The sequence below is a fragment of the Coregonus lavaretus genome (assembly GCF_964263955.1).
Source record: "Coregonus lavaretus genome assembly, chromosome: 38".
Lineage (NCBI taxonomy): Eukaryota > Metazoa > Chordata > Actinopteri > Salmoniformes > Salmonidae > Coregonus > Coregonus lavaretus.
In genome coordinates this window covers 6,511,057-6,536,887 of record NC_140025.1, presented here as the reverse complement: position 1 = coordinate 6,536,887, position 25,831 = coordinate 6,511,057, and the positions used below count along the sequence as shown (strand labels likewise).

General features: G+C 43.7%; 1 protein-coding gene across 1 annotated transcript in view; it reads right to left on the bottom strand.

Annotated features, from left to right (window-relative positions):
* Positions 1-662: 662 nt before the first annotated feature.
* Positions 663-25,831, bottom strand: part of prkx (protein kinase X-linked) — a 29,134-nt gene continuing 3,965 nt past the window's right edge. The window contains exons 2-8 of the mRNA XM_084155158.1: positions 20,746-20,914; positions 19,946-20,209; positions 17,754-17,873; positions 7,223-7,318; positions 4,541-4,598; positions 2,913-2,990; positions 663-2,739 (exon numbers count right to left, since the gene is read on the bottom strand). Coding sequence (XP_084011284.1) covers positions 2,614-2,739; positions 2,913-2,990; positions 4,541-4,598; positions 7,223-7,318; positions 17,754-17,873; positions 19,946-20,209; positions 20,746-20,914 — 911 coding nt within the window. The 3' untranslated portion in view covers positions 663-2,613. The remainder of the gene's footprint in view (positions 2,740-2,912; positions 2,991-4,540; positions 4,599-7,222; positions 7,319-17,753; positions 17,874-19,945; positions 20,210-20,745; positions 20,915-25,831) is intronic.

Below are 25,831 nucleotides of genomic sequence, written 5' to 3'. Positions count from 1 at the left end.
GGTGTCCTTTGACAGCTCTTTGGTCTTGGCCATAGTGGAGTTTGGAGTGTGACTGTTTGAGGTTGTGGACAGGTGTCTTTTATACTGATAACAAGTTCAAACAGGTGCCATTAATACAGGTAACGAGTGGAGGACAGAGGAGCCTCTTAAAGAAGAAGTCAAAGGTCTGTGAGAGCCAGAAATCTTGCTTGTTTGTAGGTGACCAAATACTTATTTTCCACCATAATTTGCAAATAAATTCATTAAAAATCCTACAATGTGATTTTCTGGATTTTTTTTTCTCAATTTGTCTGTCATAGTTGACGTGTACCTATGATGAAAATTACAGGCCTCTCTCATCTTTTTAAGTGGGAGAACTTGCACAATTGGTGGCTGACTAAATACTTTTTTTCCCCACTGTACATGTCACCTACAGTACATACAAAACCAATGTGGAAATAGAAAATCACATCCTATGCTGAATTTCAAATGTAACCCTGGCTCCTACCACCCCAAGTACTCTGGTATATCTGAAACAATTACATAGATGTAAGCAATATGAAGAATTCCACCTAGCCTATCAGAAAGCAAAGTATAGCAATTACCAAATTGTTAACACACTATTAACACATTACAGTATATTATAACCACACTTCTGAGAGGAAAGAGAATCAGTTGTTGAGTCAGTGGATAGGTGGTGTTTTTAATCCAGGTTGTGTGGATCTTTTAAACAGTATCTCAAGAAGTTAAATACAGTACTGCAACATCAACAACGTGAAAGGCCATACAAAGTTTGTAAGGTAGGCTATTAAATAATAATAAAACAATCTATACACTTTGACAAAAGGCATTGGCAAAATGGTATTGGGTATAAAATATCATACGCTTGTATTGACCTAAAAGTACAGTATTCCTTCTTTCCTATTTGTTTTCTTTTTGCTAATACATAAACAAAAACATCATCTTAAAAAAAGGCAAAAGGCTGTGGATTGTAAAACAAATGCCCTAGAGACACACTTCACACTGAAAAAAAACAAGACGTAAAAAACAATACATGCGTTGTCCAAAAGTCCTAATTACACTAAACAGACCGAATAAACTCACACTGAGTTTTGTTCCATAATTGGTTATTAAGAAAATTACATAAAACATTACATACAAGCAATCAAATGTTCAATTCAAATAACTTAAGTTGACTAAAGGGCCAGAAATAATTGAGAGTTACTAAGTCAATTTTCGAGAGATTGTGATTGTACCATGATGTGTCTAGTCATGATGTGCCTTCTACTGGCCAGTGATATGATTGGTGGAGAGAAGATAACAGAGTTTATTGGCTGCCTGAAGCAGATGGCCAAGTGTCCTGCTGAGACTACTACCTGCGTGGCTATACATGAAACCAGCTGGAGATCTCTATTCTACAGTTCTTTATAGTACGTGAAAGAGACATAGAGAAAGATAGACATACCAGTTAATATACAGGGACATTTTTAGTTATTGTGTGAACAGCAAAATAGAACAAAGAGGATGGAAGAAAAAGATGGGAGGAAACTGATTCCACATATAGTAGCTAGCTACACTTCGTCCACACGACACTTATTCCACGTATATTATTATTAACAGTCAGCGTTTTCAACAGCACAGCTCAAGTATAAACAGTGTGTGTTATATAAATAAAGTTGAAAAAGTACCACTGACTTCAAATCAAATAGCTTGTCAGGAGCAAAGAAGAAGACATACAGTATGTCAAATCCAACCTCCTGAAGTAAGTAAGGCACCTTTTACAAGTGCTTTCTGGTCTGGCCTTGATGCACACATGCACTGATGTCTGGCCGATAGATAGCCAAGTACTTACAGCTCAAAATGACAAGTTTAACAGCCTATTTGACTAGCGGCCAGTCAATAAAATTATATTACAAAGCTTGCTTGGCATGATATTGTAGTACGTTCCTGTACATGTTTCATCCTTTCTCATTGACAAATATCCAGTACAAACTACTAAGTAAAGATATAGTAATCACATACCTAAATTCCATTTATTGTACAGCTCAATACTGAGTCTACTGTATGCGTAATAATTTTTGGATCATAAGCTTTGCTCGGTTGGTTGAGTCCCAAAAGGTCCAACAAAGAAAACTGGAACCTTTTTGGACCAACAAAATATAAAATTCCTGATTATTGCATTTTAAACATATTAATTTCAGTAACAATGTCCTTTGGTTCAAAGAGGACCATCATTTTCTTTTTTGCATAACGTAAAAAATAAATAAACTGAGGACTGAGGATCGAGGTTTTAGTTGAGTGAAAAAAGGAAATGAATGATAGATAAATATTGTGGCGATATGATGATGCTTTGAGTTCTCTTCCACCCAATTTGGAACACTTCAATGTCTTCAAGCAAGATAAAGTTCTGGGACTTGGAAGCTTGGAAGTTCTCTTGCTGACCATACAATGGTGACATCTCAGATGATTTACCAGTCTTTCTGTTATTCAGCAAGATCCAGAAGTCTTTCTCTATTTTTCCAACATCTAGAAGTTTCACTCACCTTCTCCAAGATCTAAAAGTTCTTGAAGTCTTCTCTACTTCTCCAAGACCTATATGTATTTTGAAGTATATCTGTCGTTGCTTCCGCCTTTCTAGAAGTTCTTGAAGATTTCTAAATCCTTTGCAGGCACAGGTGCGTCTTTCTTCCACTCGTCCTCGGGGTAGGCATCAAAGTTAGACGTGTCACCTTCGTGGGACACCTTGGGAACTATGGGTGGCTGAGGGAACAAAATAATGTGACGCTGAATACATCAAAGAGCTAAAAGTATATCAACTCTAAAATGGTGAGCATAATGAAAACAGTATGTACTGAAAATAAAGTGTACGTTTACGTGTGTTCCTATTGATGTGTCTAGATGTTTGTGTGTGTAATAAAGACAACGTGACAGACCTTCAGTTTTCTCAGAGGAACACCATCCCAGTCTATAGACTTGAACCATCTGTGCTTTTTCACATCGTCAGCACCGTTCTGCAAGAGAAGACATTGTGCATCAGAGCTGTCTGTGGACGGTCTATTCAATACAATCTGGAATCAAGATTAATAACGTTCTTCTCGTCTGGAATAAATGGTTTGAAATAATAATCATTAGAGCAAAACACTTCATTCTTTCTAAACACTTTGTGGTGTCTGTGGTGATTCACACTGTATACTGCGAGTGTGTAGCTAGACCACTCCATGAGTCAGCTAGCTAGTCAGCTAACTAGCACATTTTCCTCAGAAAACCCTTTGAGGCACAAGTCAATAACAGACTGTGTGGTGAATTGTTGATTTAATCATTGTGCTTACCAACAGTTGTTATATTGAAAAGAGCCTTCATATAATCCCACATTGACTCTTATGCCTTTGAATAGCGTAATTCAAAACACTCAGATATCATCCTTTGATTGAACGTCAGTGCCAGATACATATATGATTCCAATTAATGAATCATTACATGGCGGTAGACTATAGGGACTAGAAGTCTAAAACTGATAAACACTTGTTTTTTTTCTTTCACTCGGTCTTTCCATCTTTGGTAGATGAGTAAAAACCAGGCCTGCTGTGTTCCTGAGGCATACATACATAAAGCACACAACGGTGGAAAGCAAAGTAGGAATAATCAGTGCGTCATGAGACTTAAGATGTGCATAGCACCTACTTTGGATCTCTCACATGTTTTACCCATTTAATACAAGAGTCTAGTCGAATGTGAAGCATTGTGCAGTTTAAAAAGAAAATCCCTCCTGTTATAACTGAGAGCAAATTCATCACAGGGGTGTAAAAATGCATTAATTTACTCAAGAGGAATTACAGATCTCTCTACTGAGTGACACCGCGTCCCAAATGGCACCCTATTCCCTACATAGTGCACTACTTTTGACCAGAGTCCTATGGGCCCTGTTCAAACGTAGTGCACTATAAAGGGAATATGGTGTTACCAAGAGACCATGTTCATTGTGGAGGGAGGCTCCAGTGCTCACTGTGCAAACACAGCTTCTCTGTCGCATTCTATACATTTCCTGTGCAGATGGCTTGTGCATACTGGCTTCACTCCTACTACTACAGTGGACATCCTGGCTACCAAATGGGACATCTTTTCAGCAAGATACTATATATATATTTGTTGAAATGGCAGGACTAAGTAATTAACCGGTACCCTGGATCTTCCATGTGATTAACTACTCAACTGACAGTGCAGAGGAAGGGGAAATCTGTTTTCCTGTGATCCACCCTAAACCCCTGCCGCCCCCTCCCACCCCTTTAAGGGTGCAAACTACCTCTACAACAACTTCCTCTATGTATCCAGCTAATTGGAACCAAATGCAGACATTCAGTCACTCCCTTTCCTCTCCTGTCTGTGTTCAGACTGTGACTTCAAACTGCAAAAGACTCCCTCCACATCCTGCCGAGTCAACAAAACACTTTAAATCAGTTTAATTTGTACTGTGTATCTGTTCTTGTGTAATGTTTTTGTACAGCTTGGGACAATAAAGCTTTCTGAATCTGAATCTCAATAATGCTTTGATCTTGAAACTCACCTTCATATTGCCTAACCTCCTGGCTCGGTCAATGACGAGGAATTTCTTGATGAGATCTCTGGAAAACAATAGAAAGACAGTCAGAGGGAGTCATACACAATGAGTTCACACTAACAATCTATCTCCAGACAGCAGATCTGCTGCAGCTCTGCAGCTTCAGTCAGAAGCCAAGAGGTCCGTCTCCGTCCAAAAGCTGACAACAAGATGGATGAGCTTGGCCATTGGAACAACAGATAACCCGACGGACTCATAAAGGTGCCATGGGGTAACAGAGACATACATCCTGTGTGTGTGTGTGTGTGTGTGTGTGTGTGTGTGTGTGTGTGAGGTGCATCCTGACAGAAACATCTCTCTCTATTGCTCTCTCTCTCCCTCTTTTAATTGAGGGAAAGTGACAGGTTTTAAAGTTCAACTTTTCACAACTATAAAGATGTTGGCGTAGGTATACTTTAGGGATGAATTTGGGATGAATCACAATGCCTTTAAAATGACAGTGTAAGTTTTCCGATGATATGCGACCGGCGCTGACAGAGGGAGCTTTCAATAAAGCTGCCGTATCTCACAACCAACGAGCTGCCAGCACAGACGTAAATATCCTAGCAGAATATTGACAGTGTGCATTTTATCTTTTTAAACCCTCCCAACTAACAACTTCACAATCCTACAGCCTACGCTCTCATTCAGTGCTCTCTTTTACAGTTGCTAGGGCAAGGACTGAAATGGGGAAACAATCCTTCTCCTATAATACTCCTTGGTCCTGAAACGAACTACAAAATACTTTAAAACTAGAGGAGAGTGTCTGAGTTTAAAGCTCTGATCAAAGAAAATGTCACTGAATTGTTCCAATGTATTGTATTGTGTGTGGTGTGTACACTGACTACTTCCTGCTGACCTCTTGCTAGGTCTCCCTCACAAAATACATTTCTAACATCAACGGTCATTTCCTGGTTAAATACAAATATGGTCATATAGCCTGACTTTCCTTAACCCCAACTGATTGCCCAATCTGAGAGAATTATATCTTACGCAATATGTAAGCGATAAACAATGTCACTGTACATTTCTATGGAAATATACCACACAGCAGGGCTTTGTCTGGATCAAAATGGGGCTTTGGTGGTGGGAATGGCAGGGGCGTGGCAGTGGGCGTGGCAAATGATGCGGTCACCCGACCAACATTTTTGAGGAATTCTACACTTTATACCATGGGCGGAGAGAATATTGTTTCAGTTTTAAAGCAAATTTCCTGCAAATCTACACATTTTGCCATGGCTTATGCGTGTTCTTATGCTATCTGAGTGACTCAAACATTATAACAAAATCAATAGAGCACTGAAAACATTTTTACCATCCTGAAAATTATTTTATATCTATCTATCGGTTTGGACTAAGGCGGCCTGAAAAAATAATTTTCTATGCAGAAAACCTGGCACAGTGGCATTAGGCTATACTCTGGATACTAAATACAGTATATTTTGAATGGCATATAACACCTTACAATAAGTAGGTCTAATACCTGTTTAGTAATACTGTAACACATCTTATCTTCTATGCGATAGAAAATAGTTAGTGCAATGGACAGACAGACACCTCTGCCTCAGGTTCTACCCATCAGCCCTGATGGATGGGAGAGGGTCAAAGTGACAGTGATATAGCTGGAGGGAATATTAAAAAAATAAAACCCTTCTGTCTGTCTGGTGGCCAAAAGATAGATTGTTTAAGTGTTTGGGGCTCTATTGTCAGTGTGTTATGTAGCAGCGGGACTGTGTGCGTGTGTGCGTTAGGCAACACTGTGTGTGTGTGTGTGTGTGTTTGGTAACACCGTGTGTGTTTGTGGCCTCTCCCAGGTCTCCGGCTGGGCCAGTGTGTCAGGGCTGATTGAGTACGTCCCAGGCCCTCCTCTCCTTCTAAAGCCGGTAATCTCCTAACATTACTCCAGCCCCCAGCTGTTCTGAGGAGCAGCGTGATGGTTGTGATGGGTTTAAAGGACGAGTTGCAACTCAGCAGGGTGTGTCATTAGTGAGGCCCCACACCCCACATTCAGTGTAGCTAGCTCTTTATCTTCTGCATGGGAGGCTGATTGACCCTGTCGTTTGGGAGGATGGTTGCGCTGTGTGACGTAGCCGTTAGCACACACACGTAGATCGTTGTCTGCGTGTGCAGGCAGGCACACACGTTCATCCACACATACGGTCACACACACATCCACGCAAGCATGCACTGAAGAGATAAGTTAAATATTGGATTTGGTACATTCCCAGATGCACATAAAAAAACTAAAAAGGTATTCATAATGCAGTCCTGCCAAATTCCAATTGTCAGGTCCTTATCATGAGTATTGGTAATGCATTTCCAAAACACACCATGTTTGTTATGGGTAGAGAGAGTGTGGTGGTGGATACGGTTGTGTTTCCAATAACAGTCTGGAGAAGGAACATTTTGTTTCCTGCATACCAAGACACTAAATCTAAAAGTCTGATTGAAATGTGATGTGAAAATCAACTTCCATAAATTCAGATGACTCCTCACAACTTGAAATTATATAAGATGGCTTATCGTCGATAACGTATCATAGTGGAATGCATTTGTGCCGAGGTAGTGGTAGACCTTGGGTACTTTGCCTCCATTTTTCACCCACAATCCTCTGTGCTTGGGTGTGTGTGTGTGTGTGTACTGACTTACTTTACATAGAAATCCAGATGCCGCGGGAATTCCAGCTTTCCGGCGAGGATCTTCTGATAAATACCAAAAGGATTGTCATCAAAAAACGGTGGGTACCTTCAGAGAAAAATAAAAGAACATGTCATAAAACAGTAAATCGCTCCTCAACCGGTGATTACTTGCAAACTCCTCCAAATTTTTGTTCCTTTTGGCAAACACTAAAGAAATAGAATAAAATGAAATCACCGTGTAAAAATAGCATCATAAAGTCAAGTTTCCATCCAACCTATTTATGCGAGTAAAGTACCTCGGATTAAAATGTCACGACAGGCCTGACGGTAAACTTTCCAAATGTCCGCCAAGCAAAATGCTTGGGATCTTGTCTCTGTAAAATGTATTATGTGAGAAATGGCGGTGGAAACGCCTTTACGCGCAAATATTGATATAACCATTATATTGAAGTAAACTTAGTGTCACGCAATGATATGTTGTGTGTTCCTCCCACTACGACTCGGGAAAGCATGCAGTTTATTAGGCTACAGGTGAAATAAGTTATGATGAACTTCCCAGGGTGGTAAAAGTGCACGGTGATGAGCTTGATGGTGACATGATGATCGATGCTTGGCTGCTGTTTGACAAATAATCTTGCTTTTTTGTCCATAATAATCTCATAATGTAGGTAGCCTACCTGCACTGTATCTGACAGCTGTCGGCTAGAGCGCACGTGCAAAGACCACATTTGCTTAACAACCGCAACATTTTTTTGTGACAAAACCATCAGTAGAGTTGAAAATGCGATGGAAACCCATTTACTTGTATCGGAACATAGGAATTTAACCGCAAAAGTAATTTTGATATGCCCTACGTCAACACGCACAGCTTATTATCCGCAACAAATCAATGTGATGGAAACACATCTCTGGTGGGAAAATGTACATATTGTTTTTATGCAGATGTTTGAATAATAGATGGGAACCTAGCTATAGACAGGGAATTGAAAGGGCTGCAGTAAAATACACAACAACACAAAGCAGTGAAACACGTAACCCTACAGTTTAATTAACTCATCTGGTGACCTGTGTGTGCTGTTTGACCCTGTGTGTGTATGTGAACACAGTCGCCTACGTGTCTCTATCTCACAAGCATTTCGCTACACCCGCTATAACATCTGCTAAACACATGTTTGTGACAAACAAAATTGGATTTGATTTGATGTAGTATAGTGCTATAGCTCCACAGACCAATCAGCTGCATTCTGGTGACTCTGATGGTTTAATGCTGAATGCTTTCCCAGCACTGCTCTGCTCCAGCCTGGACAAGCCATTAACCATGCAGGCTGCATTACATAATGGGCCAGGCCAGCCTAGCTAAATGCATTACACATGCAGCAGACAGCCGGATAATCACACCAGTTTGTCACAGGGGCTGCCGAGCCGAGCCAGTCAAAATGGAGTCAGAACACAGACCAACTTTTTTTTTTTTCATGTAGCGGTCTGAGAGAATTGTGTCGTAGATTCATTCAAGTCAGATGGTCAGACGAAAGCCAGATAAGACATATTACCAACTATCCAAAGGAAAACTGCATCAGTGGATGATGGCACGCACCAATCAAAACCTGTCAATAAACTGAAATGACTAATACGGACAGGAGGAGGAAGGGAGAAATAATACCCGGTAATAATGTTTGGTCATGGCCTGAGATCAGAATAAAGTCCTTCAGAGAAGCTCCTTGCCAAGGGGAATGTAATATCTTTAGCAGGGACAGGTCTCTACGGTGAACGACAGAGCAGAAGGGAGAATAAAAAGTGTCTGGGCGTTGGTAGAATACGAGGGGAGCCAAAGGATGAATCAACAGAGAGCTGATGTCCTGATGGGCCCTCCTCTTACTGGATGGTAGAGGGAGAGAGAGAGAGAGAGAGAGGGTGGGAGGACAAGTGCAGACTACCCCCCCAGGCTACAACCCCGCTCCCCCAGGTACCCCCGCCAGCCTGCCGGTAGATGAGTCTAGGTCCCCAGTGATGTACAGTGAGAGACTAGAGACTCGGCTCCTCTTACTTAACAGTAACCTACGGTTTTATGTAACACCTGAGGTGTCGCCAAGATTCCACAGGGAGAGGAGGATGGGGAGGAATGGATGGAGGAAATGGTGAAAACAGGATAAATGAAAACAGGGAACAACTAACATGTTTAGGAGTAGGAGTTAGGATAGTCTGCATGTAGGAGTAGGCCTAGGTGTTTAGGAGTAGATTTAACCTAGCACAGCTACAGTAAGAATCTACAAGAATACTCCCAAGAATAGTTAACTTCCATATCTTGTAGAAAAACAGTTAGGCCTATAAGTCTGCAAATAAAACTGTTTCTGGTTCGCATGGAACTGGATAGGCTACATTGACCAGAGAATATGTTGTGGGGCGGCGCACAATTGGCCCAGCGTCGTCCAGGGTAGGGGAGGGAATGGCCGGCAGGGATGTAGCTCAGTTGGTAGAGCATGTGGGTTTGAAACGCCAGGGTTGTGGGTTCGATTCCCACGGGGGTATAAAAAAATAATGTATGCACTCACTAACTAAGTCGCTCTGGATAAGAGCGTCTGCTAAATGACTAAAATGTAAATGTAAAAAATGTGATGTGAGTGGGAGGGAGGACCACACACGCAGAACGACAGGGTGGTTTTCATTAAGGAGAGCAGGCTCCCCCTCCAGGCAGGATTAGATACAGGATGATACAAGCCTACTGGACTGTGTGTGTGTGTGTCGGTGTGTGTGTGTGTGTGTCGATGTGTGTAAAATACAGGCGGGCTGGACTGAGTGTGTGTGAAGCTCAGTGCACAGATGACCCCGTCATGATTATTCCCAGAAGTCAGGACCATCGGGGCGGATGTTTGACTTTGTAAACATACCACACCATGTAACTTTCAGAAGCCCCCTCTACATTCTTCCAGTCCAGAAGCTACAGGACCTTTGACAAAACAGTTACGCGACAGTCAACCTTTTAGGGCGTGTTGTTCTGAAGGGAGTTTTGTCTCCTGGAGCGCTGAGTGTGTGTTCACACTTCAAAGGCCAGTGTGATGAATGCTATGGAGAAGGTCACATTCAGAAGCCAAGGCCACTGAATTCTCCACTGGCACATGAATAGACTAGGGTGAGGAGATACGTACAGAAAGACCTCTGATTCACTGACAACTTCACTACCACTCTAGTACGTTTCTATACTCATATACATTTAATAAATATGGTAAATAATAAAAAAATATGAATACAATTAAAACATTTAAATAAATCTCAAAGTTCGAATACATGTTATAGATTATATTTTCCCAACTGTTCAGCCGTGTAGTGAAGAAAAGCGGAGTGATGTTTTATAAGTAGATTATTAGAGCATGGCGCTTGTAACGCCAGGGTAGTGGGTTCGATCCCCGGGACCACCCATACGTAAAAATGTATGCACACATGACTAAGTCGCTTTGGATAAAAGCGTCTGCTAAATGGCATATTATTATTATTATTATTATTATAAGTCTAGCTGCCAAATACTAGGCCTATCTATGTTGATTTTGTTCAAAGGCATACATATGAAGTCATATCTCAGATTTTAAAACATTTTAACCCACTCTGGAGATAAGGGCTATGCTACATTTTCATAGCAAAACAAACACACACCCAAACACATCCTGTGTACTGAGGTTATAACAACTAGTGCCCTCTAGGGGTGACTAATTCACATGATAGTGCAGTGGTTCCCAACCTTTTTTGGTTACTGTACCACCAACTCAATTTTGCTCTGTCCGGAGTACCCCTGAAGTACCCCCTCATGTTACCAGTAGGCCTATGGTCTCATGAGTCTTCTCAACTACCCCCTGTGGATAGGCCAAGTACCCCCTGTGGTTCTAGTACCCCTGGAAGGGAACATCTGGGATAGTGTACTGAACATCACACTATCACAGTCCTTATCTCTTGCTTCCATGGATTGTATGATCCAACGCATTGTCTATGTAATATAATATGGCGCTTAGCAGACACTTTTATCGACTCACAGTTCAGTGAGAATACATAGGCTAGGCCCTATGTATTAGCCTAGTATATGTAGCCTATGTGACACCTGCAGGAATGCATGTGGACTATAAGCAAAAAGCAAGCACTTACAGTGGGGGAAAAAAGTATTTAGTCAGCCACCAATTGTGCAAGTTCTCCCACTTAAAAAGATGAGAGGCCTGTAATGTTCATCATAGGTACACGTCAACTATGACAGACAAAATGAGGAAAAAAAATCCAGAAAATCACATTGTAGGATTTGTTATGAATTTATTTGCAAATTATGGTGGAAAATAAGTATTTGGTCACCTACAAACAAGCAAGATACAATATATTTGTGCTAAGCTAGCCAACGTTTAATTATTGCTGCGTTATGAAAGGAACTAGACACGGACACGAATTATCTGCTTAGTGTGTTAACACACTATTGGCGGTTTGTTGTGACCAAGTGTTGGTGCTAAACTGTGTGTTATTGGATGCTAGCACGCTAGTTAGCTATGGTGTCATAGTTAGCTAGCTGAATAAAGTGGGTTGAGTCTACTCCTTTAAACATTGAACCGCTGTGGTTCACAACAATTCTGATTTCTAAAGGTGGAAGTTGGGAGAGTTTTTGTTCGGGTGGTTCAGTGAAACAATTATAGTTTCTGAGGTGGAAGTTTTGGTGAGGGAGGCCCTGCTCTCTCTTCTTCCAGATGTTTAGTTCATTTCATTCCGATCTCCTCTGCATTATTGTAGCCATTTGCTACAGCCTGTCAACTATGCCTCTGCCTATCCCTGTTCTCTCCTCTCTGCACAGGCTACACAAACGCCTCACACCGCGTGGCTGCTGCCTCTCTAACCTGGTGGTCCCTGCACGCACCCCACACCTGGAGTTCCAGGTCTCAGGCAGCCTCTGGAACTGCCGTTCTGCTGCCAACAAAGCTGACTTCATCCCAGCCTATGCTAACCTCCAGTCCCTCGACTTCCTGGCGCTGACGGAAACATGGATTACCACTGAAAACACTGCTACTCCTACTGCTCTCTCCTCGTCTGACCATGTGTTCTCGCATACCCCGAGAGCATCTGGTCAGAGGGGTGGTGGCACAGGAATCCTCATCTCTCCCAAGTGGACATTCTCAATTTTTCCCCTAACCCACCTGTCTATCTCCTCATTTGAATTCCATGCTGTCACAGTCACTAGCCCATTTAAGCTTAATATCCTTGTCATCTATCGCCCTCCAGGTTCCCTTGGAGAGTTCATCAATGAGCTTGACGCCTTGATAAGTTCCTTTCCTGAGGATGGCTCACCCCTCACAGTTTTGGGGGATTTCAACCTCCCTATGTCCACATTTGACTCATTTCTCTCTGCCTCCTTCTTTCCACTCCTCTCCTCTTTTGACCTCACCCTCTCACCGTCCCCCCCTACTCACAAGGCAGGCAATACGCTTGACCTTATCTTTACTAGATGCTGCTCTTCTACTAATCTCACTGCAACTCCCCTCCATGTCTCCGACCACTACTTTGTTTCCTTTTCTCTCTCGCTCTCCTCCAACACTACTCACTCTGCCCCTACACAGATGGTAATGCGCCGCCGCAACCTTCGCTCTCTCTCTCCCACTACTCTCTCCTCTTCCATCCTATCATCTCTTCCCTCTGCTCAAACCTTCTCCCTCCAATCTCCTGATTCTGCCTCCTCAACCCTCCTCTCCTCCCTTTCTGCATCCTTTGACTCTCTGTGTCCCCTATCCTCCCGGCCGGCTCGGTCCTCCCCTCCAGCTCCGTGGCTTGATGACTCATTGCGAGCTCACAGAACAGAGCTCCGGGCAGCGGAGCGGAAATGGAAGAAAACTAAACTCCCTGCCGACCTGGCATCTTTTCACTCCCTCCTCTCTACATTTTCTTCATCCGTTTCTGCTGCTAAGGCCACTTTCTACCACTCTAAATTCCAAGCATCTGCCTCTAACCCTAGGAAGCTCTTTGCCACATTTTCCTCCCTCCTGAATCCTCCCCCCCTCCCCCCCCTCCTCTCTCTCTGTGGATGACTTCGTCAACCACTTTGAAAAGAAGGTTGACGACATCCGATCCTCGTTTGTTAAGTCTAATGACACTGCTGGTCCTACTCACACTGCCCTACCCTATGCTTTGACTTCTTTCTCCCCTCTCTCTCCAGATAAAATCCTGCGACTTGTGACTGCAGGCCGCCCAACAACCTGCCCGCTTGACCCCACCCCCTCCTCTCTTCTCCAGACCATCTCCGGTGACCTTCTCCCCTACCTCACCTCGCTGATCAACTCATCCTTGACCGCTGGCCATGTCCCTTCCGTCTTCAAGAGAGCGAGAGTTGCTCCCCTTCTCAAAAAACCAACACTCGATCCCACTGATGTCAACAACTACAGACCAGTATCCCTTCTTTCTTTTCTTTCCAAAACTATTGAGCGTGCCGTCTTTAGCCAACTCTCTTGCTATCTCTCTCAGAATGACCTTCTTGATCCAAACCAGTCAGGTTTCAGGACTGGTCATTCAACTGAGACTGCTCTTCTCTGTGTCACGGAGGCTCTCCGCACTGCTAAAGCTAACTCTCTCTCCTCTGCTCTTGTCCTTCTAGACCTGTCTGCTGCCTTTGATACTGTGAACCATCAGATCCTCCTCTCCACCCTCTCCGAGCAGAGCATCTCCGGCGCGGCTCACTCCTGGATTGCTTCCTACCTGACCGGTCGCTCCTACCAAGTGGCGTGGCGAGAAGCTGTCTCCGCACCACGTGCTCTCACCACTGGTGTCCCCCAGGGCTCAGTTCTAGGCCCTCTCCTTTTCTCCCTATACACCAAGTCACTTGGCTCTGTCATATCCTCACATGGCCTCTCCTATCATTGCTACGCTGACGATAAAAAACTAATCTTCTCCTTTCCCCCTTCTGATAACCAGGTGGCGAATCGCATCTCTGCATGTCTGGCAGACATATCAGTATGGATGACGGATCACCACCTCAAGCTGAACCCTGGCAAGACGGAGCTGCTCTTCCTCCCGGGGAAGGACTGCCCGTTCCATGATCTCGCCATCACGGTTGACAACTCCGTTGTGTCCTCCTCCCAGAGTGCGAAGAGCCTTGGCGTGACCCTGGACAACACCCTGTCGTTCTCCGCTAACATCAAGGTGGTGACCCGCTCCTGCAGGTTCATGCTCTACAACATTCGGAGAGTACGACCCTGCCTTACACAGGAAGCGGCACAGGTCCTAATCCAGGCACTTGTCATCTCCCGTCTGGATTACTGCAACTCGCTGTTGGCTGGCCTCCCTGCCTGTGCCATTAAACCCCTACAACTCATCCAGAACGCCGCAGCCCGTCTGGTGTTCAACCTTCCCAAGTTCTCTCACGTCACCCCCCTCCTCCGTACACTCCACTGGCTTCCAGTTGAAGCTCGCATCCGTTACAAGACCATGGTGCTTGCCTATGGAGCAGTGAGGGGAACGGCACCTCTGTACCTTCGGGCTCTGATCAGTCCCTACACCCAAACGAGGGCATTGCGTTCATCCACCTCTGGCCTGCTGGCTCCCCTTCCTCTGCGGAAGCATAGTTCCCGCTCAGCCCAGTCAAAACTGTTCGCTGCTCTGGCACCCCAATGGTGGAACAAGCTCCCTCATGACGCCAGGACAGCGGAGTCACTCACCACCTTCCGGAGACATTTGAAACCCCACCTCTTTAAGGAATACCTGGGATAGGATAAAGTAATCCTTCTACCCCCCCCCCCCCAAAAAAAAATTTGTAAAGTGGTTATCCCACTGGCTATAGGGTGAATGCACCAATTTGTGAGTCGCTCTGGATAAGAGCGTCTGCTAAATGACGTAAATGTGCCCTTGAGCAAGGCACTTAACCCTAATTGCTCCTGTAAGTCGCTCTGGATAAGAGCGTCTGCTAAATGACTAAAATGTAAATGTAAATGTATGATTTCTGGCTCTCACAGACCTGTAACTTATTCTTTAAGAGGCTCCTCTGTCCTCCACTCGTTACCTGTATTAATGGCACCTGTTTGAACTTGTTATCAGTATAAAAGACACCTGTCCACAACCTCAAACAGTCACACTCCAAACTCCACTATGGCCAAGACCAAAGAGCTGTCAAAGGACACCAGAAACAAAATTTTAGACCTGCACCAGGCTGGGAAGACTGAATCTGCAATAGGTAAGCAGCTTGGTTTGAAGAAATCAACTGTGGGAGCAATTATTAGGAAATGGAAGACATACAAGACTACTGATAATCTCCCTCGATCTGGAGCTCCACGCAAGATCTCACCCCGTGGGGTCAAAATGATCACAAGAACGGTGAGCAAAAATCCCAGAACCACACGGGGGGACCTAGTGAATGACCTGCAGAGAGCTGGGACCAAAGTAACAAAGCCTACCATCAGTAACACACTACGCCGCCAGGGACTCAATTCCTGCAGTGCAAGACGTGTCCCCCTGCTTAAGCCAGTACATGTCCAGGCCCATCTGAAGTTTGCTAGAGTGCATTTGGATGATCCAGAAGAGGATTGGGAGAATGTCATATGGTCAGATGAAACCAAAATAGAACTTTTTGGTAAAAACTCAACTCGTCGTGTATGGAGGACAAAGAATGCTGAGTTGCATCCAAAGAACACCATACCTACTGTGAAGCATGGGGGTGGAAACATCATGCTTTGGGGCTGCTTTTCTGCAAAGGGACCAGGACGACTGATCCGTGTAAAGGAAAGAATGAATGGGGCCATGTATCGTGAGATTTTGAGTGAAAACCTCCTTCCATCAGCAAGGGCATTGAAGATGAAACGTGGCTGGGTCTTTCAGCATGACAATGATCCCAAACACACCGCCCGGACAACGAAGGAGTGGCTTCGTAAGAAGCATTTCAAGGTCCTGGAGTGGCCTAGCCAGTCTCCAGATCTCAACCCCATAGAAAATCTTTGGAGGGAGTTGAAAGTCTGTGTTGCCCAGCGACAGCCCCAAAACATCACTGCTCTAGAGGAGATCTGCATGGAGGAATGGGCCAAAATACCAGCAACAGTGTGTGAAAACCTTGTGAAGACTTACAGAAAACGTTTGACCTGTGTCATTGCCAACAAAGGGTACATAACAAAGTATTGAGAAACTTTTGTTATTGACCAAATACTTGTTTTCCACCATAATTTGCAAATAAATTCATTAAAAAGCCTACAATGTGATTTTCTGGATTTTTTTCCCTCATTTTGTCTGTCATAGTTGACGTGTACCTATGATGAAAATTACAGGCCTCTCTCATCTTTTTAAGTGGGAGAACTTGCACAATTGGTGGCTGACTAAATACTTTTTTCCCCCACTGTAGTCATGTGTAGGCTGGGCTATAGAGAACAAATCATTTAACTTGGTGCCCTCGTCTAAAAGAGGAGCGGAAGAGCATCCGGCCACTTGAGTGAGGCTATATGGTGAGACTATATGTTTACATTTACATTTGACATTTTAGTCATTTAGCAGACGCTCTTATCCAGAGCGACTTACAGTTAGTGAATACATATTTTTTTTATACTGGCCCCCCGTGGGAATCGAAACCACAACCCTGGCGTTGCAAACGCCATGCTCTATCAACTGAGCTACATCCCTGCCGGCCATTCCCTCCCCTACCCTGGACGACGCTGGGCCAATTGTGCGCCGCCCATGAGTTGCTAGCAGACATCCACTCAGTCAGTCAGTCATTCATTCATTCATTCATTCATTCAAGACTAGTGTACTCTACAGAAGCACTGCTGAAATAGGATTTCTATAGACTTCAGGCTGCAGTTGTACCATAGCTAAATGGCCCGGCGTCACTATCTGTGTTCCAAATGGTACCCTATTCCCAGGTCCCATTCTGTGACAGTGGGATTCTGAGACGAGAGAGCATAGCTTAAAGCCACCACAGTTTGTTCATATGAAACCTTGGCCTCCACAGATCACACACAGGTGGGAATGCGTCAGAATAAGTTACCTTTGACCTTTTTTCAACCTGTCTTTCATCCTTAAGACCGTCCACCTCCGTCATCACAGTAACACAAGGCAGACTAGTCTTGGAATTAAGCCCACTACAGAGTGACGTAACCTCATAAGTTCAACTCTCTGAATAACAGCACACTTGTATCTCCATTGACTCACCACAGACATTCTGCTGGATACTACCCATTGTTCATAGACAGAGCCCACTGTCCATAGAGGACCGCCACTCTCCATACATACTACTACACAAGGATGGGGTCAATTCTATTTCAATTCAGGAAGTAAACTGGAATTCCGATTCCAATATCTTTTATTAAAAAGCAATGAGGAGAATTGGAATGTTAGTTTACTTCTTGAATATATATGAAATTGACCCCAACCCCTGCTAATACCACACACAGTCCTCCTGTCCTCTGGTGGACTGGGGACCCCTGGTGTTCAAGCCATGCCCTGTCAGGGGACATTACAGTATTCAGTTCAACCCCTGGCCAGTCAGGACTCATGACACTAGTGTTCAGCTCAACACCCATCCTTCCCATTCAGTCAGAGGACAGGACACTACTACTCACCCAGCCAGCATCTCAAAGATGAGGATCCCCAGGGCCCACCAGTCCACCGCCCGGCCGTGACCTTTGCTCTGGATGACCTCTGGGGCCAGGTACTCTGGGGTTCCACACAGAGTCCATGTCCTGGATGGAGCGATGGAGAGAGACCGAAAGAGAAAGAGACATAAAAGAGAAACAATATTCGTTTGAACTATTTACATTCTAGATGTTACGTTACTACAACAGAACACAGGAACATGCACACACATACAACTTTTATTTTGACTGTGTGGCCAATAATGTCTGACTGATGATCATTCCAAGCCTAGGTTTCCCCAAGGGTCATCCTGTGTGCCACGCACACTGCACATTCCAATGAGTTTACCCTTGAGAGAGGAGACTCCTGTTACATACAGGGAAAGACAACCCCAGTCTTGTAAAGTAATCAAGCTGCTGTTTATAGTAGTGTCCTGTATGCAGGCTGATCTCACAGTAGTATCAGCTGTCAGTCGACTGGTCCTTCAGTCAGTAGTAGTGTAGTCTATGCAGGCTGATCTCACAGTAGCATGTACATTGATATGGTATAACTAAGACAGCGTGTGTAGCCTGATCTCACAGTACTATCGGGTGGTATTTGGATCCAACAGAGCGACGGATCTTTAGTTTGCTGGAAGTATTGGTTCTGGTTGTGTTATTGGTAGATCAATGTCTTTGGTTCAATAGTACAGCTGATTTAACACTGGCTGGAAGATATATAAAAGCCTGGATCACTATGTTCAGGCCAGGGAGGGCATCTGAAGTGGGGAGCAAAATAGGACACAACAAAATTATCATTTTTATCAGATTTTTAAAATGTTCTGATGAAAAAACAACACTGGCCCGCTGGAAAATAACCATTTTGGTCGGTTGCCATGGTGATGGTTAATTTGTATGCAAATGGTTACTCTGTTTAAGGAGCAGGCTCAAGGTCCTTGGTTTCATTTGTACATTTCCATCTTTATTATATATTTTGAGGTGAACAAGAATGGGACAATTTGGACGCAATGAGGAAAATGCAGCTTGCACTGTAATTGCATGTTTTTTGTCGCATGGCTCTTTATCACATAGGCATATCTACCGCAGGCTCAGAGTAGTCTCTCTGGACAGAGTGCTGCTCTACGCCTGGCAAAGCTGGTCTAATAAAACAGTTAACTCCGAGCACGTCCTAGAACCAAGCGGGTCAATATTATTCTGCCACTAGGTGGCACTGTGGAAGCATCAACAGTGTGGTGTGGTATTTCATCTTGTAAACTGATCACACACACACACACACACACACACACACACACACACACACACGGAACACCACCAGTGGCAAGGCAGCCAACTCTCCTATTCGTTTGTTCTTCACATGCTCCACGCATTCAAGGCAATTCCTTTTGCCTTCCATTTCTTTAAGTGGGTCACAAGTTGCACATCAGAGCCACATCTAGTACAAATCTGTTTTATTCTCCCGGCCAGAGAAAATGGAATCTTACTCCATTCTGTTTACATGTCAGTGGGTCAGGTTTGTGTTCAGCGAGGCTCCCTGCAAAACACTAGTGCTACTGCAGTATCACTACATTACTGCACTGCAGATACAAAACTGTTTTAACCTGAGTGCTGCAGCTTTCCAAGTCTCGCTGCTTGTAACACTAATATAAAAACAAAATAACGGCAATTTAATCTCATCTTTGCATTTCTCTCATGTTTTGGGATTCTATTTTAGATAGAGCGAGGATTCTCCTCCATACATTCCGTGAATATTATATGGAAATGTAATATGACAACTTCCGGAAGGACATCTATAACCCTACTGTACCAATCAGGCAAATATGTCTGTATGGCTACAACTCCCAAACGTGTTATAGTCTTACAATGAGAAAGAAAAACAAACAACATTCACTCCCACAATTAACATGGTAGTCTAATAATATCCTGGTAATGACTTGTTAGGGGGCATAATGTCTAACAATTAAGGATGTCCTAGCTGTGCAGTACACCTGCTCCCAGATGGGATGATCCCGGTGGGGACGAACAGCTCATACTGGGATGCTGCTCTGCGGCTGACCCTGTGCTACTTCCAGTCTCTAGGGTGTGTGTGGTCTCAGGGAGGTTGGAAATATAATAACACAGTCCAAAGACACAATTCGGTTTCGATGGACAATGAAGTTGTACTCTGTGGCATTACATCATACCTGTCCGAGAGCTTCTTAGCGAAGCCGAAGTCTGTGAGGCGGATGTGTCCCTCGCTGTCCAGCAGTATATTCTCCGGCTTCAGGTCTCGGTAGACGATCTCTTTGGAGTGGAGGTACTCGATGGCACACACGATCTCTGTGGAGTAGAAGAGGCCCGTGATGTTGCTGAAGCGCCCGCGGCTACGGAGGTAACTGAACAGCTCCCCGCCTGGAACGTAGTCCATCAGCATGTAGAGTAAACGATCGTCATGGTGGGTCCAGAACCTGGAAGGCATAAACAGTAAATAAACAAAAACGGTACATTTGAACAAGGTGACTCTATTCAAACACAAATATTTGTCGGGTAACAGTGGTTGGATGTAGAGAGTTAGGAAAAAAAGGGTAGTCTGGGCAATGTTTGCTCAGCTTACAGTATGTGGCATGGGCCTTGTCAAAGCGGTTGTAGAGGACAAGTGGAAAGTGGTCCTGTGTGGCTTAGAGCGTGGTGCAAGCAACACCAAGGTGGTGGGTTTCAATACCACTAATCACATACATATACTAGAAACATGTACACTCACTGTAGGGGATGTCACTTTGGATAAAGACTTCTGCTTAATGGCATATCTTATTTATATATTAAATCCACCTCTAACAGATCTGTGGCTGACGATGGCGGTGGTGTTGAGGTGATCAGACACTCACAGTCTGATGATGTTTGGGGAGGTTGACTTCGGTCAGGACTTCCTTCTCTTTATCTTACGATAGCCATGTTATGCTATGTTTTGTTAAGTTATGTGGTGTTGAGGTGATCAGACACTCACAGTCTGATGAGGAAGGGGTGGTTGACTTCGGTCAGGACTTCCTTCTCATTGTGAACGTGCTGCTCCTGCTTCAGCCGGATCACGTCAGGGATCTTCATAGCCTTCAGAGCGTAGAACGCCCTGCTTTTCTTGTCTTTCACCAGGAACACCCTGCCAAAAGTCCCTGTGCCTGAGGCAAGGAGAGAGAGAGAACTGTCATTAGAAAAGGTCTCTCTCTCTCTCTCTCACACACACTCTCACACACATTCACACGCCCAAAGGTTGTAGAGCAACATTCAGTTTATTTCTGAGGCAAATCAACCATGATAATCAAGAAGAGATCTGTGGTTAAGTCAGATCATGAAATCAGAATGCCATATTTGCGTTTTTGACATTCAATTCTCCCTGACATGTCTTCAACCCTTCCATCAATTAAAGAGGTTGAACCTGGAAGAACTGTCCAATATTCATTGAGTCGTCTTCTCACTCTTTTACAAATCCGAGCTCATTATTTTGGCCAACAATTCAGATTGTTTCTCTATTCCCATCCCCAGGTCAGGAGGAGTAGAAAATGACATCCTACATCTAGTCATATTTCACTGTAAGGAGAGAGGGAGTAGACAAACAGAACTGAGTGACTGACTCACAATCACCCAATAGAGTCATGGAATGTTGGCTTCTAGCACGTTTGGGCTTACCTCATACAAGGGATCTTTGTCCTTCCCTGTTCTCAGTCTCCATAGTAATCTAATAGGGGCAAGCAAACAAAGCCCAAACCCTGTCTTTTTCTTCTTATTCACTGTCATCACATGATAAGACAGAGGTTAGATAACTGTCAGGATTGCTTCTGAGCTCAACTGTACTACTACACAGTGAGGGGGAAAAAGTATTTGATCCCCTGCTGATTTTGTACGTTTGCCTACTGACAAAGACATGATCAGTCTATAATTTTAATGGTAGGTTTATTTGAACAGTGAGAGGCAGAATAACAACAACAAAATCCAGAAAATTGCATGTCAAAAATGTTATAAATTGATTTGCATTTTAATGAGGGAAATAAGTATTTGACCCCGCTGCAAAACATGACTTAGTACTTGGTGGCAAAACCCTTGTTGGCAATCACAGAGGTCAGACATTTCTTGTAGTTGGCCACCAGGTTTGCACACATCTCAGGAGGGATTTTGTTCCACTCCTCTTTGCAGATCTTCTCCAAGTCATTAAGGTTTCGAGCCTGATGTTTGGCAACTCGAACCTTCAGCTCCCTCCACAGAATTTCTATGGGATTAAGGTCTGGAGACTGGCTAGGCCACTCCAGGACCTTAATGTGCTTCTTCTTGAGCCACTCCTTTGTTGCCTTGGTCGTTTGTTTTGGGTCATTGTCATGCTAGAATACCCATCCACGACCCATTTTCAATGCCCTGGCTGTTCTCACCCAAGATTTGACGGTACATGGCCCCGTCCATCCTCCCTTTGATGCAGTGAAGTTGTCCTGTCCCCTTAGCAGAAAAACACACCCAAAGCATAATGTTTCCACCTCCATGTTTAACGTGGGGATGGTGTTCTTGGGGTCATAGGCAGCATTACTCCTCCTCCAAACACGGTGAGTTGAGTTGATGCCAAAGAGCTCGATTTTGGTCTCATCTGACCACAACACTTTCACCCAGTTCTCCTCTGAATCATTCAGATGTTCATTGGCAAACTTCAGACGGGCCTGTTTATGTGCTTTCTTGAGCAGGGGGACCTTGCGGGCACTGCAGGATTTCAGTCCTTCACGGCGTAGTGTGTTACATTTACATTTACATTTTAGTCATTTAGCAGACGCTCATATCCAGAGCGACTTACAGTTAGTGAATACATATATATATATATTTTTTTTTTATACTGGCCCCCCGTGGCGTTGCAAACGCCATGCTCTATCAACTGAGCTACATCCCTGCCGGCCATTCCCTCCCCTACCCTGGACGACGCTGGGCCAATTGTGCGCCGCCCATGAGTCTCCTGGTCGCGGCCGGCTGCGACAGAGCCTGGATTCGAACCAGGATCTCTAGTGGCACAGTTAGCACTGCGATGCAGTGCCTTAGACCACTGCGCCCCAATTGTTTTCTTGGTGACTATGGTCCCAGCTGCCTTGAGATCATTGACAAGATCCTGCCGTGTAGTTTTGGGCTGATTCCTCACCGTTCTCATGATCATTGCAACTCCACGAGGTCAGATCTTGCATGGAGCCCCAGGCCGAGGGAGATTGACAGTTATTTTGTGTTTCTTCCCATTTGCGAATAATCGCACCAACTGTTGTCACCTTCTCACAAAACTGCTTGGCGATGGTCTTGTAGCCCATTCCAGCCTTGTGTAGGTCTACAATCTTGTCCCTGACATCCTTGGAGAGCTCTTTGGTCTTGGCCATGGTGGAGAGTTTGGAATCTGATTGATTGATTGCTTCTGTGGACAGGTGTCTTTTATACAGGTAACAAGCTGAGATTAGGAGCACTCCCTTTAAGAGTGTGCTCCTAATCTCAGCTCGTTACCTGTATAAAAGACACCTGGGAGCCAGAAATCTTTCTGATTGAGAGAGGGTCAAATACTTATTTCCCTCATTAAAATGCAAATAAATTTATAACATTTTTGACATGCGTTTTTCTGGATTTTTGTTGTTGTTATTCTGTCTCTCACTGTTCAAATAAACCTACCATTAAAATTATAGACTGATCATTTCTTTGTCAGTGGGCAAACGTACAAAATCAGCAGGGGATCAAATACTTTTTTCCCTCACTGTACCTGAAAACATTGCTGGTGTAATATTTCGCCTCAAAGTAGATATGTTCTTGTAAACTCAGCACAATCAGATGGATATGCTATGGATGTTTGTCCTCTCCTTGTGGGCCTAGTACTGCTTTCCTAGAGATTCCCAACAAGCAGGCTTTAGGCCTACACTACTAAAGCACTAAAAACAGCAAGATAAAATCTTTTGGCAAACATAGTGAGCACCTTGGTCAATATAAGTGAACTAATAATGACACGCGCGTAGTCTTTAGCCAACAGCTCAATCAATATTTTGTTTGTATTCTGAAGGAACCCTTGCTGCAGAAGCAAGCAGTATAGAGAGATTAGGCCAAGTACCTGTCTGCACAGTAAAGACATAAGGTAATGTCCTTTTTTTCGATCACTGTTTGTTGCTCCCTCAAGTAGCCTAATCTTCTTGTGGAAGCAGCAAACGTACATTTTTTCTTCCGCTGATTTTGTAGCTCCTGTGCCATTTTTAGATGTGTGCGTGTAAATACTCTCTTTTCATCATATTGAGTGATTACCACCAGAAATGTCTAGGGATTTCATTTGGCCATGTGACATAGGTTTTCCCCTGCAAATGGGTCAAGCCTGGTATGTCCTTTTCTCTCCAATACAGCAATGCCTGAGGCAAAGGGATATGCACCAATTACTGCACTGAATACTTCCATGGTGTACTGAATACTAGGGTTGCACGATATTGGAAATAACTGACATTGCGATATTTTGTTTTTCTGCTATATATATTGCGATATGAAAAAATACAGGATGTATGTATGATCCTCTGGGGAAAATGCAGTTTGCAAACAGCGACTTTTCAGGTGGAAGTCCTCATTAATAAAGAGTACGGTCAGACTTATATAGGGCTCCGTTGTTCGGCTGGACCACAAGTCCGTTGTTGCTGTATAATATTCCACTTGTGACAGTTCTGTTTCAACTTGTGCCTTGGATTTCTCGTACAACTCTGGGATGGCAACTTGAGAAAAATAGTTGCGTGATGGCATTACATACCGCTTGTCAAGCGACCGGATCATGTTTTTAAAACCCTCTTTGGTAACCGTGTTAATTGGTACAATGTCTTTGGCGACGTGAAATGTTATTGAATCTGTGATTTCTCTCTGCCATTTGGAACCTTTCTCGTATGGTGTAATACTGGCAAAGGCATCCGAAATAGATTTTTGCTTTGGAGGGCATTGAGATGCTTTGCACTCATCATACAAAGATTTGTGGTGCCGCCTTAAAATGATCTAACAAATTGGTCGTGTTGCCTCGTGTTGTGGCAACAATTGCAAGGCATTGTCGACAAAGTACCTGTTTTTGGTCAACATCATCCTGTCTGTAGCCTAAATATTTCCATATAATTGACGATGCATTTCTTTTTGCAACCAAATTCTCAATTTCGGTCTTTTTTGCCTGTTCCTCGCCCATCATTTCGTCACGCACAAGCAGAGCCTGCATGTCAACCACGTGCAGCAACGAACTCCGTGTTTAAAATAATAATATAATAATAATAAACTGTGTATCCAATAACCCATAAATCTGAGTAAATTATGTTATATCAGACAGATATAATGCTAGTTTAACATTTAAAAAATATATATATTGTAGACTGATATATGTTTACCTTACTAAATCGCACATCCTGCGATGTGACTATTGTGGATGCATACATCGCAAAAAAAAATGCACCTTTATTTAACCAGGTAAGCCAGTTGAGAACAAGTTCTCATTTACAACTGCGACCTGGCCAAGATAAAGCAAAGCAGTGCAATAAAAACAACAACACAGACTTACATATGGGGTAAAAAAAACATAAAGTCAAAAAATACAACAGAAAATATATATACAGTGTGTGTAAATGTAGCAAGTTATGGAGGTAAGGCAATAAATAGGCTATAGTGCAAAATAATTACAATTAGTATTAACACTGGTATGCTAGATGTGCAAGAGATTATGTGCAAATAGAGATACTGGGGTGCAAAAGAGCAAAATAAATAACAATATAGGGATGAGGTAGTTGGGTGGGCTAATTTCAGATGGGCTGTGTACAGGTGCAGTGATCGGTAAGGTGCTCTGACAACTGATGCTTAAAGTTATTGAGGGAGATAAGAGTCTCCAGCTTCAGAGATTTTTGCAATTCGTTCCAGTCATTGGCAGCAGAGAACTGGAAGGAATGGCGGCCAAAGGAGGTGTTGGCTTTGGGAATGACCAGTGAGATATACCTGCTGGAGCGCAGACTACGGGTGGGTGCTACTATGGTGACCAATGAGCTAAGATAAGGCGGGGATTTGCCTAGCAGTGATTTATAGATGGCCTGGAGCCAGTG